Here is a 15,444-nt window from a genome sequence, read left to right on the forward strand (position 1 = left end):
CTTTATTTGATAGTGAATTGGGTAATGAAAGAAGGGGGAAGACATCAAATCGAACCTGTGACAGCCGCATTGAGGACTAAGACCTTCATATGTTGAAGCTTGATGGGGGAGAAAGGGACTTTATTTTCCATAGGAAGTATTGTTTCCACTTGTAGATTTTCAAGATACAAGGTTTTCAAATGAATTAGAAATATTTTATTCCCATTAGTATCCCATTAGAAAATAGTGTATTAAATCAGTTACTAACTTTGATTCCCGTGCAGCATAAGAGTAACTTCCATAATCCACAGATTGATTGACTTAAAGGGGCAGTATTGTGTTTTCCAGGATCATAGTGCCATTTTATAGCAGAATCAAGTAATTATGTAACCTTCAGTTGTTATAAAAGTAATGTGTATATCAAATATGACTTAAAAGAAAATTTGCCTTGCAATTTAATGTCTTGAAATTGGGCCTTTGTCTCTTTAAGAAGCTGCTCTTTCCAACACCCTACATTTTTATTAATTTAATCAATTTATTATTCCTATTACAGTTTTACTTTGACATTTGCGAAGCAGATGTATTCCACAAAATTCATGTAAACAGTAACATACCACATCTTTCTAAAAATTCTTAGTTCATTGGTCTTGATTTGTCAAACATGTTGGTGTGGCAACAAAATAAGTCCGTTTTATTCTGTAAAAACACAAATTGATAGTCATCTTGTCAATTTAACAGTGTACTCTGGAGGGACATTCTGTTGTAAACTATAGCTAAATTCTTTATAAGTTTTGTAAATTGTAATTGTAGAAGATTAATGGCAAGAGACAAGATTCACATTCACTTTTAATTTGTTCAGCAATTTGACAGATCATGTCATTGATAGAAGGGAAAAAAAGAGCACAAAAAAGTAAAAATGAGAACATAAGATCTCCTTAAGGAAAATGGTACATGTAAGTATTGTAGGAACTGCATTACATCTCCATATTTCCATTTCCACATGCTGAGAAAAAAAATCGAAAATTTTTCTCATGGGGTTGAGGAATGAAGAGTAAGGTGATAGGAACTCCACCGGCATTCTGTTTTGAGACACAAACCTTTACATTACAAACTACCACATGATGGTGATGGACATTGGCATCTCCTCCTCTGCCTCTTCCTGTTTTGCCTGTTTACTCCTCCCCAACAACCTCCCTCTTCTTCTCTCTGGGTGCTGATCCTGTCCAAATTGTCAACCTTCCATTGTCAGAAATGTAACATTGTCTTGTGCTCCAGTTACATATATTAAGTTAAGAGAAACTTAGGATTCATCGGTTAGAAATACCACTTCAGGCACAAGTTTTTGTATGTTTATTTACAGTGGAGGAAATAAGTATTTGATCCCCCACTGACTTAAAAAAAAAAATTACACAAAAAATGAAACATTTTTACATACATATATAATCAGAATTTTATGCCAGCTTTATTTTAACAGTGACACAGAATATCAAAAGAAAAACAGAAAATTACCAAAAATTAGAAAAAATATATAATTTGAATTCTATTGAAGGAATTAAGTATTTGATCCCCAGGTGAAACATCATTTAATATTTGTTGGCAAAACCCTTGTTGGAAAGCACAGCAGTCAGTAGTTTTTGTTGGGGTTTTTCATAAGGTGTGCACACACTTCAGGAGTAATTTTGGCCCATCACCAAATTCTTAAGATTTTTAGGCATGCGTTTGTAAACACGAAGCTTCAGCTCTCTTCACAGATTTTCAATTGGATTGAGGTCAGGAGACTAGCCAGGAGCCATTCCATGACCTTGATATGTTTCTTCTGGAGCCGTGTCTTTGTTTCCTTGGCTGACACATATAGTCTGTGTCCTGGTGAGAAATTTTCTAACCAAGATGGCTCATGTCTAACACTAAATAAAAACGAAAGATTCAACATTGTCTGAACAAATTAAAACCTGTAATTTGAAATCACAGTAAAGTTAAGTACTTACTGAGGTCATCAAGTTGAATCCCCTGAGTCCAACATCAGGACATAAGTTTGCAATCTTTTACTTTTTTCTGAACAAATTTTAGTCCCAATTCTTTTTCCCCTTATTGACAAACTAACCCCTGGAAAAAACATAAGGGGAGGGTGGGTACTTTATATGATAACATAACACGTTATCATAGTGGTTTTTCATCTGAGAAAAAACACATGGCAGAGAAATAATAGACAATGCATCTTGTTAACATGCTTTAGTTGCACTTTGATCAGTTAAAAGTCATGGTGTATCAACCCAGTGTGAAATAACATAATATTTCTTAGATATTAGTACCTGATAATTATTTGAAAAACTGAAATTTAAACTGCAACAACAGGGATCAGATGCTAAACTAAATTTCCAACAAAGCCACCCACCTTTCTCAGCACATTTTAAAGAGAAAGTCACATTGTCCAGTGAGATTATTAATTAATTATTAATTACTGTCTACTGGTCTGTAGGCAGAAAAACAAACTCCTGTGTATAGGTGCTGCTATCTACGGAAGAGGATTAGGGCCACCGAAAAAAAAAAGAATTCTGACTTTCTGACTTTATTCTCAGAATTTTTTTTTCTGGTGGCCCTAGTCCTCTTCCGTAGCTATGTGATTTATGTATGTTTGGAAACTATTTAACTATCTTTCTGATATGAGTTATTGTAAAAATTTATATTTTGCAATAAAATGAATAAACCAATGGACCAATAAAAAATGAACATTTAAAGTGTCAAACATTTCTGCTGTGTGTGCACAGTTTTAGTGACATGCATTTGTTGGTGTCTTTTTTAATATATTTGGCCCCAGGTGGAGCAAGGATATGTTTTTTTGGAATGATAAACCACCTGTTGTTGGATGGAACCATAACATGGAACAGTGATGGCAGGACACCCTTTCTTTCACAGAATTTGTTGTGATGACCCAGTGTGTGTGGTTTATCTGGGTTCATGGCTTGAGTTTTAGCCATGGGTGGAGCATGGTGACAATAGAGAGGACTGATGAGAGCAACCCACAAGTCCCAACAAAGCCTGGGCCTGTTTGATAAATCCCCAGCTTGTCCAGTGGAATAAAAATATCACAGCCATTCTTCAGCAGGTCCAACAGGAGTGGTGGGTTGTTGTACAGGACAGTTCCTACTTGATGGATGCGTTTGCGGAGCCAGACCCACATGACAGCAGGAGTTGCAGTGACTGGAATGGAAGAAGATGATGATGATGAAGAAAGTTGGTCAGCAGGGATGGCACTGCTGGGGCTAGTAGACAATGGTGATTTGGTACTTCTGTAACAATCCTCGCAGTCCAGGAGCAGGCAGAGTTCATATACATCTCGAGTGACATTGAGAATCAGAGCAAATAGGTAGTACCTGTCAAAATCAACACATGTTTCAATTGTAGATTTATATTTATTTGTTTATTTCATTCATTTACAGTTTAAGATGAACATGTCACTTGTTGACAAAAATTTTGATTGTTTATATATTAATTTATATATATATATATATATATATATATATATATATATATATATATATATATATATATATATATATATATATATATATATATATATATACATAAATTTTCTATACACCCTTCTTCCCTAATGGGGTCGGGAGGGTTGCTGGTGCCAATCTCCAGCTGCGTTCCGGGTGAGAGGCGGGCGTCCTCATCAAAGCAACAATTCGCCTATCGATTTCCCACTCTGATTTTACCTGATTCGTGTGATACATAAAGTGGACCCAGAGTTCTTTAAACTCCTCCACGTGGGGCAGGACCTTGACCTGAAGATGGCACTCTACCCTTTTTCATCTAGAAACAATGGTCTTGGATTTTAGTGGCCAGGACTGAATCTTGTCCTGGCTGCTTCACACTCAGCTGCAAACTGCTCCAGCAAGCCATGAATGCCTATACCTGATAAATATGCCTGATAGAAAGATGGATGGAGCTAAACACAGGGCTATCTGTGAAAGACTTGGTACAAAGAGGAGAGTCATCCTCTAGCTGGCCCTAAATATATTTGCGTCATTTTAAAAGGCTTGAACTCTCTGAGTTTTTAACAGACACATTATTTCTGTATCACTGAATAGGTGATTTAAAGGCCTATAAGATTAATTGTTTGCTTTGGATATAAAAGTTGTTAAGAACATACCAATTTCAGACAGTTTTAAATAGTGAAACTGCAGAATCCTGAGAAAAACCCCACAGAAAAAAATAATATGCAACTTACCTGAAAGATCTATGATTCCATTTCTGTTGATCAAGTTTGGAAATTATGCCAATTTTTCCTGCCCACAGAACATTGTCACAAGCAAAGTACATGGCTCTGTTCAGGTGACCAATGGTAAGGCACAGCCTCAGAACACTGTCAGAAAGATGGATGGTCATCTTGGCCGCCTGCAGAGCCTCCACTGAGTTCCCCAGACGCAGCACTGTGGGGAATCACAAGTCAGAACAGGCAGAGCTTCTGTACTCAAAACTCATACTGGATTTTTACACTTACACTTTCTTGTCAGGCTCATATGTGCTTCCAGTTCACTGATCGTTCTTTGGAGTTCAGTGGCTACACTGCTTTTGTGCAGAGTGTAGCCCAACAACATGCAAGCATACTGTGCAGCCCTGTGGTGGATGAAAAAACAGTCTGTAAGCAGATAGCTATTTCTCAGGCGAGAACTGCTTCATACCAAATTAAAGAAGGATAACTACAGATCAAAGCTGAGCCAATTTTTTTTACCCCTCCAGGGGGTCTTTTGTGGGCTCTAGTGTCCCTTATATGAAAATAAGCTGACAGGAAAAGGAGAGGGGGGAAGACATGCAGCAAATATCATAGGGCCCGGGAGTCGAACCCGCAACGTCTGCATCAAGGACTCAAGGCCTCCAAACATGGGTTGTGCCACCGCGGCACGCCCAGCTGAGCCAAACTTTAAATCAACTGCATTTTTAAAAAAATCAAAAAATCGTAATACTTTAAAAACTGATTCACAAGCATATAAAGAAAATTAGCAGCTACACATTCCTAATACCATAGACAGTTTTAATTGTAAGGTAAAATATTCTAATATCAGCTGCTGTGGAAATTAAGGGCTTTCCTGCTCAGGTTATGGTAACACTACCTTTCTGGAATACCCTCCAGAAACCCATCCTGTGAAGCTTTTACATATACAGAATGACAAAAGTTTTATACAACACAGGTTGTAAAATGCAGCTATTTTGATAAAGCTTTCGTGTGATTAACTGCAGTTAATAAAACAAAAAAAAGCACCTTGTTAAAATTTTAATTTAAAGTACGTTGGTTACTTGCTTAACCATTCCAGTGATCGCAAAGGAAATGAGAACAAGTTGGTTTAAAACTGTTTTAGTAAAACAGGCAACTTTAGAAACATGCAACATAAAATGTGTGTAATTTTAAAGGAACATTAATTTCCAATAATCTTCTGTCAGCAGAACATCTTCCACACCTCAGCACCCTTGTCCCACACCAAACCCTCTGCATTATTCACTACAATTATGAAGTTGATGGATATGATTCAAATGTAACTGAGTAAAACACTTTACTGAAAAGTTCTGGTTTTGTAAACAAATAAAAAGTACAGACAAATTGCAATTACAGCAATTCAACTAGTTACTTTTCACCACCTGTACGCCAGTACAATTAAAATAAAAATTTTTCACAATGAAGTGCTTCTACTTTCTGCTTTATCGATATAGGTGGCCTACAGTGATATATTGATATGTTTTTATTTGTTATGGTTTGAACTTTGATTTTAGAAAGATAGAACAAATATACAGTTGTAAAAAACACAAATTTTCATCCAAATTTGTAGAAATTATTCTTTACATGAGGAAAAGAAAAACTAAATGGTTGGTGGGGTCTCCCTAGTGCTGCCGTGCAATGTGCAGAGCGCATCCAAACCTGAAAAGCACTGGTGGAAGATATGCAAGCAAAACTATTTTGTGAAAAAGGACTTATCCTTCAGGGACAGAGAAAAGAAAGAGTAGAAAAAAACTATTGTACTCTTTCTATAATCTTTGGATATAAGTTATATCTTTGCAAACTTATATGCAAAGATATAAGTTTGCATGTCTCATGTCTCTCCAGCGGTCAACGGGCGAGAGGACAGTCCTGGACAGTCCATCTGGTAATCTAATGTTTATCAAAAACAACAGCTAAGAAATTATGCTAGCATTTTCTTATTTGTGTGAAACTGAGTTTTAACTTTAAATTAGTTGATTCTTGTTGTTGGGCCTATATATTTCTTAAGTTATTTTACTGTCTTCAAGACAGCATGTTTGATCAAGTTTGATGACAATAATTACAATTTCTCAATGTTTGACATTGTCTAGTTAAATCTTGTTACATGAGTCTACCTGGCTACTACATTGACATGAGCTACTTTAAGGTGTAGTTGCCGATATCTTGTTTGCTGCTGCGCATGATAATTTATGTGACTAAAACAAACATTATTTTTACATCAATTTATAAATTATGTTAAACTTCTCTAACAGCACTTCTAAAAATATTTGCCAGCCCAGAATCAGCCCAGTATCTATCCACATTCTTGGGCAAGAAAGACTCGCCTAGTATTACTGTAATTTTTAGCTATTGAAATTATGCCTAATTCCAACAGGAATCAATTCATATGCACATATCAATTATGTGCAATGAATACACACATATATGTATAGGCCTGTCGCCCTCCACTGACCCCTCCCTTCCTCATTTCTTTAGCGTAAGGGAGGAGTGAACTATTGCATCAGGTAGTCAGAGATGCCCATCTTTATCTCAAATCTAATGATTATTGAAGGGCAATATAGTATATAGACTTCATAATCTGTACTCTTTTGGTTGAATGTAGTTTTTATTTTCACTTTGGTTTTATGTTGTGTTTAGCTTTTATTCAAATGCATTTTTTGTTAACGGAGACTGAGAATCCATTTTATTTTAGTTTTTTCTTGTTTGTTTTGTTCACCAGTTCCAGTGTTAAGTGTTTTTCTTTTTTAAATAAGATGTATCAACTTTTGTCAGGATGTGCTTGCATTATTATGTCATTACCATTACATCAGTTTAAAATGGTCTTCAAACAATATTATTGTTTATTACAATCATTTTTGAGACAAATAATTGCTTAGCAAAATTTGTTATCGTGACAGGCCTATGCATGTATTTATTCATCTTAAATCCAGAGCATACTAGTTTGTTGTTTTTTGCTGTTGTTGCTTTTACTACCACAAGTGCATATATCCTTGGCAGGCTTAGTACCTCCTCTATGCAGTAGGATACAATGTAAACAGCACTATGAGAGATGCAATAAGGTGTGTGAATGATCTAATCGTCTGACTGTTGACTGCAGCAATCCACATTGTTAGAGGGCACCAAAACCAAATTTTGCTTAGGGACCCATGAAGGCTTGGGCCGGCCCTGAGTTTGTTTCCCACAAAGTTTGGGAAGCATAAAGGGGAGGCTTTGTTGAGATGCGAAAGGGGAATGGCGGGGGACTTTTATTGGTTTCGTCCCTCCGACCGGTCTCTAAATTTTGGTAAATGTAAATGTTTATTTATAGTCCGAATTAAAGTATTCACTTAAGCATCTCACAGAGGCATATTATATACAACCTCCCTCCCCCCAAAAAATATACTTCAGACCCATATACCCAAAATATACTAAAATAAAACTGAGAATGGACAATGTGCACCTCTAGCCTAAGGACCCCGCTTCTTTAATGCTGACCACACTGACCGTGTTACCTCAAAACTCTCTCCTTGGCCTGACTCTGGGCATTGAACCGAACCCAGGAGTCCATCTTGGATGACGGTGTTCCGAGCCTAGGACTACTTGGCTGGCTGTAAACCTATGGAGCAGTTAATGCTGGCAGGCTGTGCTGCCTTGTCCTTTTAGTCCTGATCCAGTAATGGCAGGCTTAGAACCTCCTCTATGAAGTCTGCACGCTGAAAACACTTCGTTGAAACGTTTTCTGAATTTCCGGTAGTAGACCTTGTTGTTAGATTGTATACTGCCCCCAACAGGCAAAACAACAGGTCTTTCTAAAAGGACAGTAACTGAGCGGAAAAAATTGATAATCACATCAAATTAAATAAATTATTGCCAATGTGAAAAAACACCGACTGGAATTTGGTTCTGTGTGGACCTGAATCTGGTAGGAGACAACATATAATTGACATGGGAGGTAGGTCTTAACTATGTTTATCCATGTTTAAAAAGAAAGGAGTAACAGAAATATTTAAGCCAACAGGAGGCGGTGTCGGTAAGCTACTATATAGACGGGCTGACACCTTCTCTGGGAACAGCAGTTGTGCACCTCTGACGACGACAATAACTGCCTAATCACAAAATAATCTTTAAGACTTCACCATCACATATTGACACGAAGAGTTTCATTGACATAAAGCTACCTTTATTTCATTGGTACAAAAACCTGGGATCACTGTTCTTTTGTCATGTCTAACATGACACAAGAACAAAGTCTAAATTGGATCATACATCAATGAGAAATAAAAATGAGGAAAAAATGAAAGAAAAAAATCACAAACATTGCCAGAAAACTTTAAATCTAACAGCTGAGTTGTCATTTCATCTACAAAAATTTTAATAACTGAAATGACGGTTATTTATGGCTGCTTTTTTCAGATTACAAATAAATTAAACGTGCCAATTCACAACAGATGTCAGGGTAGTTCACAAAAACAAAATCCTGTTTGTGAACAGAGATAAACTTAATCCAATCACTGTCAGTAACAGACTTTTCACTTTGATCCTATTTATAAAACAATGGGGAGTTGAATTCAGTTTATAATCTAATTTGTAAAAGTTTTTCTGCCCAAATAGCCCCAATTGATTGCATCAAGTAACTGACTGAAGCAATCAAGTTTTTTGCATCACGTTGTTACCTAAAAAGCAATCTTTTGTACTGCGTAGTACAAAAAGTAGCAGGACAAGGAAAAGTGCTCAACAGTATAGCAGTACAAGCCTAGCAAAAATACCTATAGAAGTAGCTCAGGATAACATAAGATACTCTAACAGTATGTTTTTACAAAACAAAAGGTTTTTTGCTTAGTCTTAAAAGTAGACAGTATTTGTCTACTTCACAGACAAAAATTGGATCATGGTTCCACAGAAGGAAAGTCTGACAACTATAAGATCTGCCTTCCATTTTACTTTCAACTAGCAAACATGGAGCAATCACATTTCTGAAAAATTAATTATTTTGATAAGACATTATTTGATTAACAAACTATTCTTTGGAATACCCAGGAATGATAAGTGATTTCAACTTACAATAAACAGCAACTCTTAGCAATACAAGCAGCTTATCATCACTATACTATTCGTTTCCACTCATGCAATATGCACTTTTTACAAAGGTACTAAGTTGGACATCCCTAAAGTTGTTAATCAACAAAGAAAGTCCCCATGAAACCCTCATTTGTATGTGGCCATAGTTAAACTCAATACTGCCATTCAAACCCAGAAAGTCTAGGTCCAAATGTAAAGTTTAGAGCCGTCCAAAACAATTAACATTAACTTCGTGAGTGCCTTTTAATGGAAATAATATTGACACTTTAGTTGAAAACTATTTTTTTTAATTACTAGAATGAGAAACATAAGGGGTTTAAGTAATTTTTACAGATGTTATTTTGTGCTCATTTTAAACACACATTTTTAATATAAAGACAAAAACTAAGCAATACAAGACAACATCAAGTTCTTCAGCAAACACATCTAAATATTCCAGAGAGATGGGCCCACTGACTATTTGAACTTCTAGTATTAGTCCTTCATGCCTCAGTGGGACAAGTCATGCGGCGCAGCAGGGAACAGGGCTCATGGTTTACTAGGTGAGCGAGGGGTGAACACTCCGGATGCTTCAAGCATGGTCTTCCTTCGTGCTGTCTCCTTGGCTACATTGTGATTTAACCTTCTCAGACGTTCCTGTAAACAGAGTTTTTATTAAGTCTATATTTCAGTTAATCTCTTAACTAAAATATTCAAGGAGAAGATGAATGAGAAAATAAAGGAAAACCTGCAGTTAAAGTAGAAAAGATGACAGCATTTAAAAATGACAACATATATGGTAGCTGTAACGATGTTGCTAGTCATGGATATTATGAATGTCTAAAGTCATTATAAACTGGCTGGTGAAATTTATTCTTCTGGTGCTTCACTACATCGAGAGGGGGTGGCTTGGACATTTGGTATGGACGCCTCCCTGGTGATGTATTTTGGCATATCCCACTGTGAGGAGACCCAGAGGAAGACCCTAGACATGTTTTTCAGCTGGCCTCAGGATTCCCCCGAAGGAGCTGGCCCAAGTGACTAGGGAATGGAAAGCCTGAGTCTATTCCCGCAACATATAAATGGTTGGATGATACAGAAATCTCAAATTTGATACCAATAACAAGAGAAATAGTTAATGCCATTTTAGATACTATTTTTGAAGGCACAGGATTATTTCTAGCTAAAAGCAAACAATTGGATTAATTACCCAGAATTCCAACCTCATTTATAAAAATATATGATTGAAAATTATTATTTCCATGTCTGGAAAAATTGTATGCAGGATGGTACAGTTGAAACTATATATTTACATACATTGGAAAAAAAGACATACAGGTCTGAAGCAAAAATCAGCCCAAGCTTTTCTTGTTTTAGGCAAGTTAGAATTACCTAAATTATTTATATTTTTTAAATGCTGGAAAATGTAGTGAGATGTTTTGCCACTAGTTTTAGTGCGATTATTAGGGATAACTGTCTTTTTAACTGAATGACTTTTTCCTTCCACAAACCTTTAATGGCACATTTGAGTTTTTTTAATTTTGTAAGGCTACAACTGGAACACATTGGTTTCTTGTTTTACACAATTTGAAAGTCAATAGAAATCAGAGAAGATATCAGGAAGAGAATTGGGAAGCTGCACATGTATAGTTCATTGTTGGGAACAATTTCTAGATGCTGGACGGCGCTGCATTCATCCAGTCAGACAACTATATTCAAGTATAGACATGATGGGAATTATACCGCTCAGGAAGGAGATGGGTTCTGTGTCCCAGAGATGAATATATTTTGGCCCAAAATTACAACAAAACAACAAACAAAAGGACAAGAGACCTTGTAAAGATGCTAAAAAGACAGCGTCATTATCCAGGTGAATTATGTCCTGCAACGTCATGGGCCAAAGCCTTTCATCATGGCCTTTCAGTGAGGAGGAAACCTTTACTTCAAAAGAAGCATAAAATGCCAAAATACAGCTTGCAAATGCAATATAAGATATAAAAATTATCCACCCATTATTGTCAATTACATTTATCAATTGTGTTTGCCTGTAAATAATTTAAGATTAAATAAAAACAACAATAGCTGTTGATGTGTGTACAGAGCATTATCAGCAAGTTAAGTCATAAAAAAAATAACTTAACTCTCTCACTGACTGAGATTTGAGTCCTGTCTTTCAACCTGTCTGTCTGTTCTGTCTGTCTGTCTTGCGACCTTGTTAGATTTTCCTACCGTAGTGCATCTAGATAGCTATGTCTGCCAGTCAGTACTACGCATTAACACAAGGCTGGACGGGTTGATAGGTAGCACAGATAGTACACTGGCACAGATTGAGTAAAGTGTTGGAGATGTTAATGAGCCAAGTGCTTATTTCAAACTTGAAACTTATTGTTCAAAGCCAAAGTAAAACCATGTAAATACCCAATAAAACTTGGTATAATAATCAAGTCTAAGCTATCCCTCTGCAACTCCTGAAACAGTGCAGGTAGACAGGCAAGAGCCGGTGTTATGCCAGGTGCTGGTTTTCCAAAGGTAAAATTTTACGTTTATGACTGCTTTGGCTAGTACATATATGCAAACCATATGCATGTCATATTTTACATTGTTTTATCATTGAAAACAAACAATAAAAACACTTAATTCTGAATGTGCAAGGCTTTTATTTTGCCGTGGTGTTGCACCGCTATAATTTACGCTCACTCAGAGAACAAAGCATAGAAATACAATTAATAGATTGATCATATGGATCGGGCATATCGTCACAGATACCCGATCAAGAAATTTCTTATAGGCAATTTGGATGGATTTTTGACTCCTTTACTCTCCTAACTCAGAAGTGTAGGGTGGTAGCATTGTGTTGTTGGGCTATATTGCTGCAAAAGGAACAGGTAAACTTTATAAAATGTTTGTCTTTAAAAAACTGTATGTAGAAATACTGAAATGACATCTAAAGACACCAACCAGGAAGTTAAAACTTGGCCACAGATTGGTCTTCCAAATGTATAAACTTCCATCTATCCATCCATTTTCTGTTCAACCTTGTCCTTTAGAGGGGTGGGGAGGGCTGCTGGTGCCTCTCTCCCGATAACGTTCCGGGCAAGAGGCGGGGTACACCCTGGACAGGTCGTCAGCCTGTTGCAGATGTATAAACTAGTTGAATCTTTTTTTTTTTTTTTTTGCTACCACGCCCTCCTCTTCCCCTTATAACTTACCCTTATTAAAAGTAATTACCTCTCAACCCTCTGTCCTATAGTTCCCACTTTTCCTTTTGATCCAACCATTGTATCAGACAAACAAAAAAATTCTAACCATAATTAGGCCCGCGCAGCAAAGCGCTGCAAAGGCCTATTGTAATTGGAATTTATGTTTTTACACCATAGATATCATTCATATATATGATATCTATATATATGAAAGCTAAAAGATTCACACATCACTTTGCTTGTTTTATATATTATAATTTGCCATACCCGCAGTACAGCAAATGAAGTATTATGGAGCAATGTCTCTGAAGTAAAGTCTCGCAATGAATAAAAGACTTGATTTACTTCAAAAACTTCTACTCCTCTTCAGAATATTTCACATTCACAAAAAGAAATAGCCAAGCTTCAAGCCAAACATAATCTGTTCCAGCAAGGCACTGTATTAATACAGCACCACAACTTGACAAGAGAAATACTATTTCTTTTGTACTCACTATTATAAACCCTGGGAGATAAATTATATGTTCCTATTGTTGATGGACACAAAATTGCGTTCTTTAAATTGGAAAAAAAAGAAGGTTTTGGCTCCATAAAAACTGTGCTTGCTTACTGCATGCATGTAAGAGTTACTGAGTTCCACATGTCTTTTGGTGGTCTTCTGTTAATCCTCAGTATGGAAGAGGTTTAGTCAAGAAAAAGAAGGTCCAAAACCAAGGTCAGGTACTAACCTGAGCGTTCTGTAGAATATTGTTCACAAGCACCACTCTACGCCTCGCATTAAGTAGCTTCTTTACATAAGGATCCAGGTCTAGTGCAATCTTCTGGTGTTCATTTATTCTGAATAACTCTGTGAAGCACATACAAAAAATATATGTAATTATTACATAATCTTTGTCCAATTGTCAATATTACGTATTTTGTTTTTGTTCATAAAACAGTACACTGGCACTTTAATAGTACAGTTTTGTGTTATTTTACAATTAGAGATTACCAGCTGCCAAGTTGTCTATATGTTCTCTTAATTCCACCTGGCTTTCTCTGCAAAAGACATTTGTGAGAACAGTCAATAAACAGGAAATTAAATCATATATATATACACACAGACATAGACAGATATTTTTTGTCATTCAATTGTACATTTAAAAATGTACAAATTGAAAGAAATTTTGTTGCAAGGCTCCAAAAATAAAAAATAAGTAAGTAATAATAAATGTATCAATGTAAATATATATAATAAAAATTAAACTAATGGGAGTTTAGTATCCCTTATGGCATGAGGGATGAAGCTGTTGTGGAATGTGGTGGTTTTGCATTTGAAGCTGCTGAATCTTTTCCTGGAGGGCAGCAGGGAGAACAAACTATACTGAGAGTGGAAGGAGTCTTTTATAAATGCCTGAACCCTCGTCAGGCAGTGACTGTAAGCTGTGTCAAGGATGGAAGAAAGTTCAGTCCCAATGATTTTCTCAGCTGTCCTCACCACTCTCTCCACACGTTGCCAGTCAGAGGTGTTGCATAATCCAAACCACATAGAGATGCTTCTGGTCAGTATCCTCTCTATTGTCCCTCTGTAGAAAATGGTGAAGATGGGAGGGGGAGGTTTGCTCTTCTCAGCAACGTAAAAAGTGCAGCTGTTGCTGAGCTTTCTTCACCAGACCAGAGATTTGGAGGGACCACGTCAAAGCATCAGTGATCTGTATCTCCAGGAATTTAATGTTCCTGACCTGTTCCACTGAAGCATCATTGATGAGGAGGGGTGTGTGACTTGGCTGATTTTTCCTGAAAACAATCATTTCTTTTGTTCTGTTGACATTCAGGATTAGATGGTTTGCATCATACCAGTCCACCAGACGTTTCTCCTCTCTGTAGGCCAGTTTAAAGAGCAGTGAACTCAGTACACAGCCTTGGGGGGAGCCAGTGTTGAGGGAAATGACCCTTGAAGCTTTTTTACCAACCCTCACAAACTGGGATCCGTTTGTGAGAAAATCCAGCAGCCAGTTGCACAGGGGGTTGTTGAGCCCAAAGCTCACTAGGTACTGGGGGGTGATTGTGTTGAATGCTGAGATGAAGTCCAGAAACAGCTTTTGCACATGAGTATTCTTCTCCTCCAGGTGTTTCAGGCTCAGGTGCAGTGTGGTGGAAACAGCATCTTCTGTGCAGCGGTTGGAGCGGTATGTATACAGGAGCGGATCAAAAGAGGAGGGAAGTTTTGAGATGATGTTTCTCAAAACACTTCATCATGATGGGAGTGAGTGAAATAGGACTATAGTCATTCATTAATGAAATTGTGGGATTTTTGGGCACTGGAATGATGATGGCCGTCTTGAAGCAGGATGGAACGGCAGCACAGCTCAGCGAGGTGTTAAATATGACAGTGAGGACATGAACCAACTGGTCAGCACAATTCTTGAGAACCAGACCTGGTATGTTATCAGGGCCTGCTGCTTTATGCATTCAACTCTTCTGAAGGTCGTCAGAACATCACCTTTCTCAGACAGAGTAATCTGTTCACCTGATTGAGAAGTGGATTTTCTCACAGGAGTGTTGTTGAGGACTTCAAAACAACCAAAGTAGTTGTTAAGTGCATTCAGAAAGTCTGTTCTGTCCTCACAGGACAAAGGAGTAGCCTTGTAGTCTGTTACTAGTCCTGATGCCTTGCCATAAGCGCCTGGTGTTTGCTGACTCATGGAAAAATTGTCAAATTTTCTGACTATAGGCACGTTTTGCAACTCTGATGATGCAGTTCAGGTTGGCTCTGGCTGACCTGAGCATCTCTCTGTCCCCACATTTAAAAGCAGCGTTTTGTGCCTTCAGGAGCTCATGGACCTCCTTTGTCATCCAAGGTTTCTGATTTGCCCTGGCAATTATGATCTTGGTCACAGAGACATCATCCATGCACTTCAGGATGAACGCAGACATATTTTGCATACTCCTTAGCATTGAACAGCATCCGTTTACAGTTGCAGCTTTCCT

General features: G+C 37.3%; 1 protein-coding gene across 1 annotated transcript; it reads right to left on the reverse strand.

Moving 5' to 3' along the window:
* Positions 1-807: 807 nt before the first annotated feature.
* Positions 808-7,967, reverse strand: pex11b (peroxisomal biogenesis factor 11 beta). The gene is made up of 4 exons (XM_044139146.1): positions 7,729-7,967; positions 4,487-4,602; positions 4,214-4,415; positions 808-3,350 (listed from the first exon to the last, which is right to left on the reverse strand). The coding sequence occupies exons 1-4, from the start codon at positions 7,782-7,784 to the stop codon at positions 2,933-2,935; spliced, it is 792 nt and encodes a 263-aa protein (XP_043995081.1). The 5' UTR covers positions 7,785-7,967; the 3' UTR covers positions 808-2,932.
* Between the last annotated feature and the right edge of the window lie 7,477 nt (positions 7,968-15,444).

Source organism: Gambusia affinis, linkage group LG14, assembly GCF_019740435.1.
Source record: "Gambusia affinis linkage group LG14, SWU_Gaff_1.0, whole genome shotgun sequence".
In the NCBI taxonomy this organism is placed as follows: Eukaryota; Metazoa; Chordata; class Actinopteri; order Cyprinodontiformes; family Poeciliidae; genus Gambusia; species Gambusia affinis.

Bases quoted from the DNA above. Each gene is read 5' to 3' on its own strand.
- pex11b (XM_044139146.1), bottom strand. From the start codon at position 7,784: ATGGACTCCTGGGTTCGGTTCAATGCCCAGAGTCAGGCCAAGGAGAGA. The intron at 4,603-7,728 runs GTAACACGGTCA...CATCCACCACAG, and splicing joins GCCAAGGAGAGAGTTTTGAG to GGCTGCACAGTATGCTTGCA. The intron at 3,351-4,213 runs GTAAGTTGCATA...TGATTTTGACAG, and splicing joins TGGAATCATAGATCTTTCAG to GTACTACCTATTTGCTCTGA.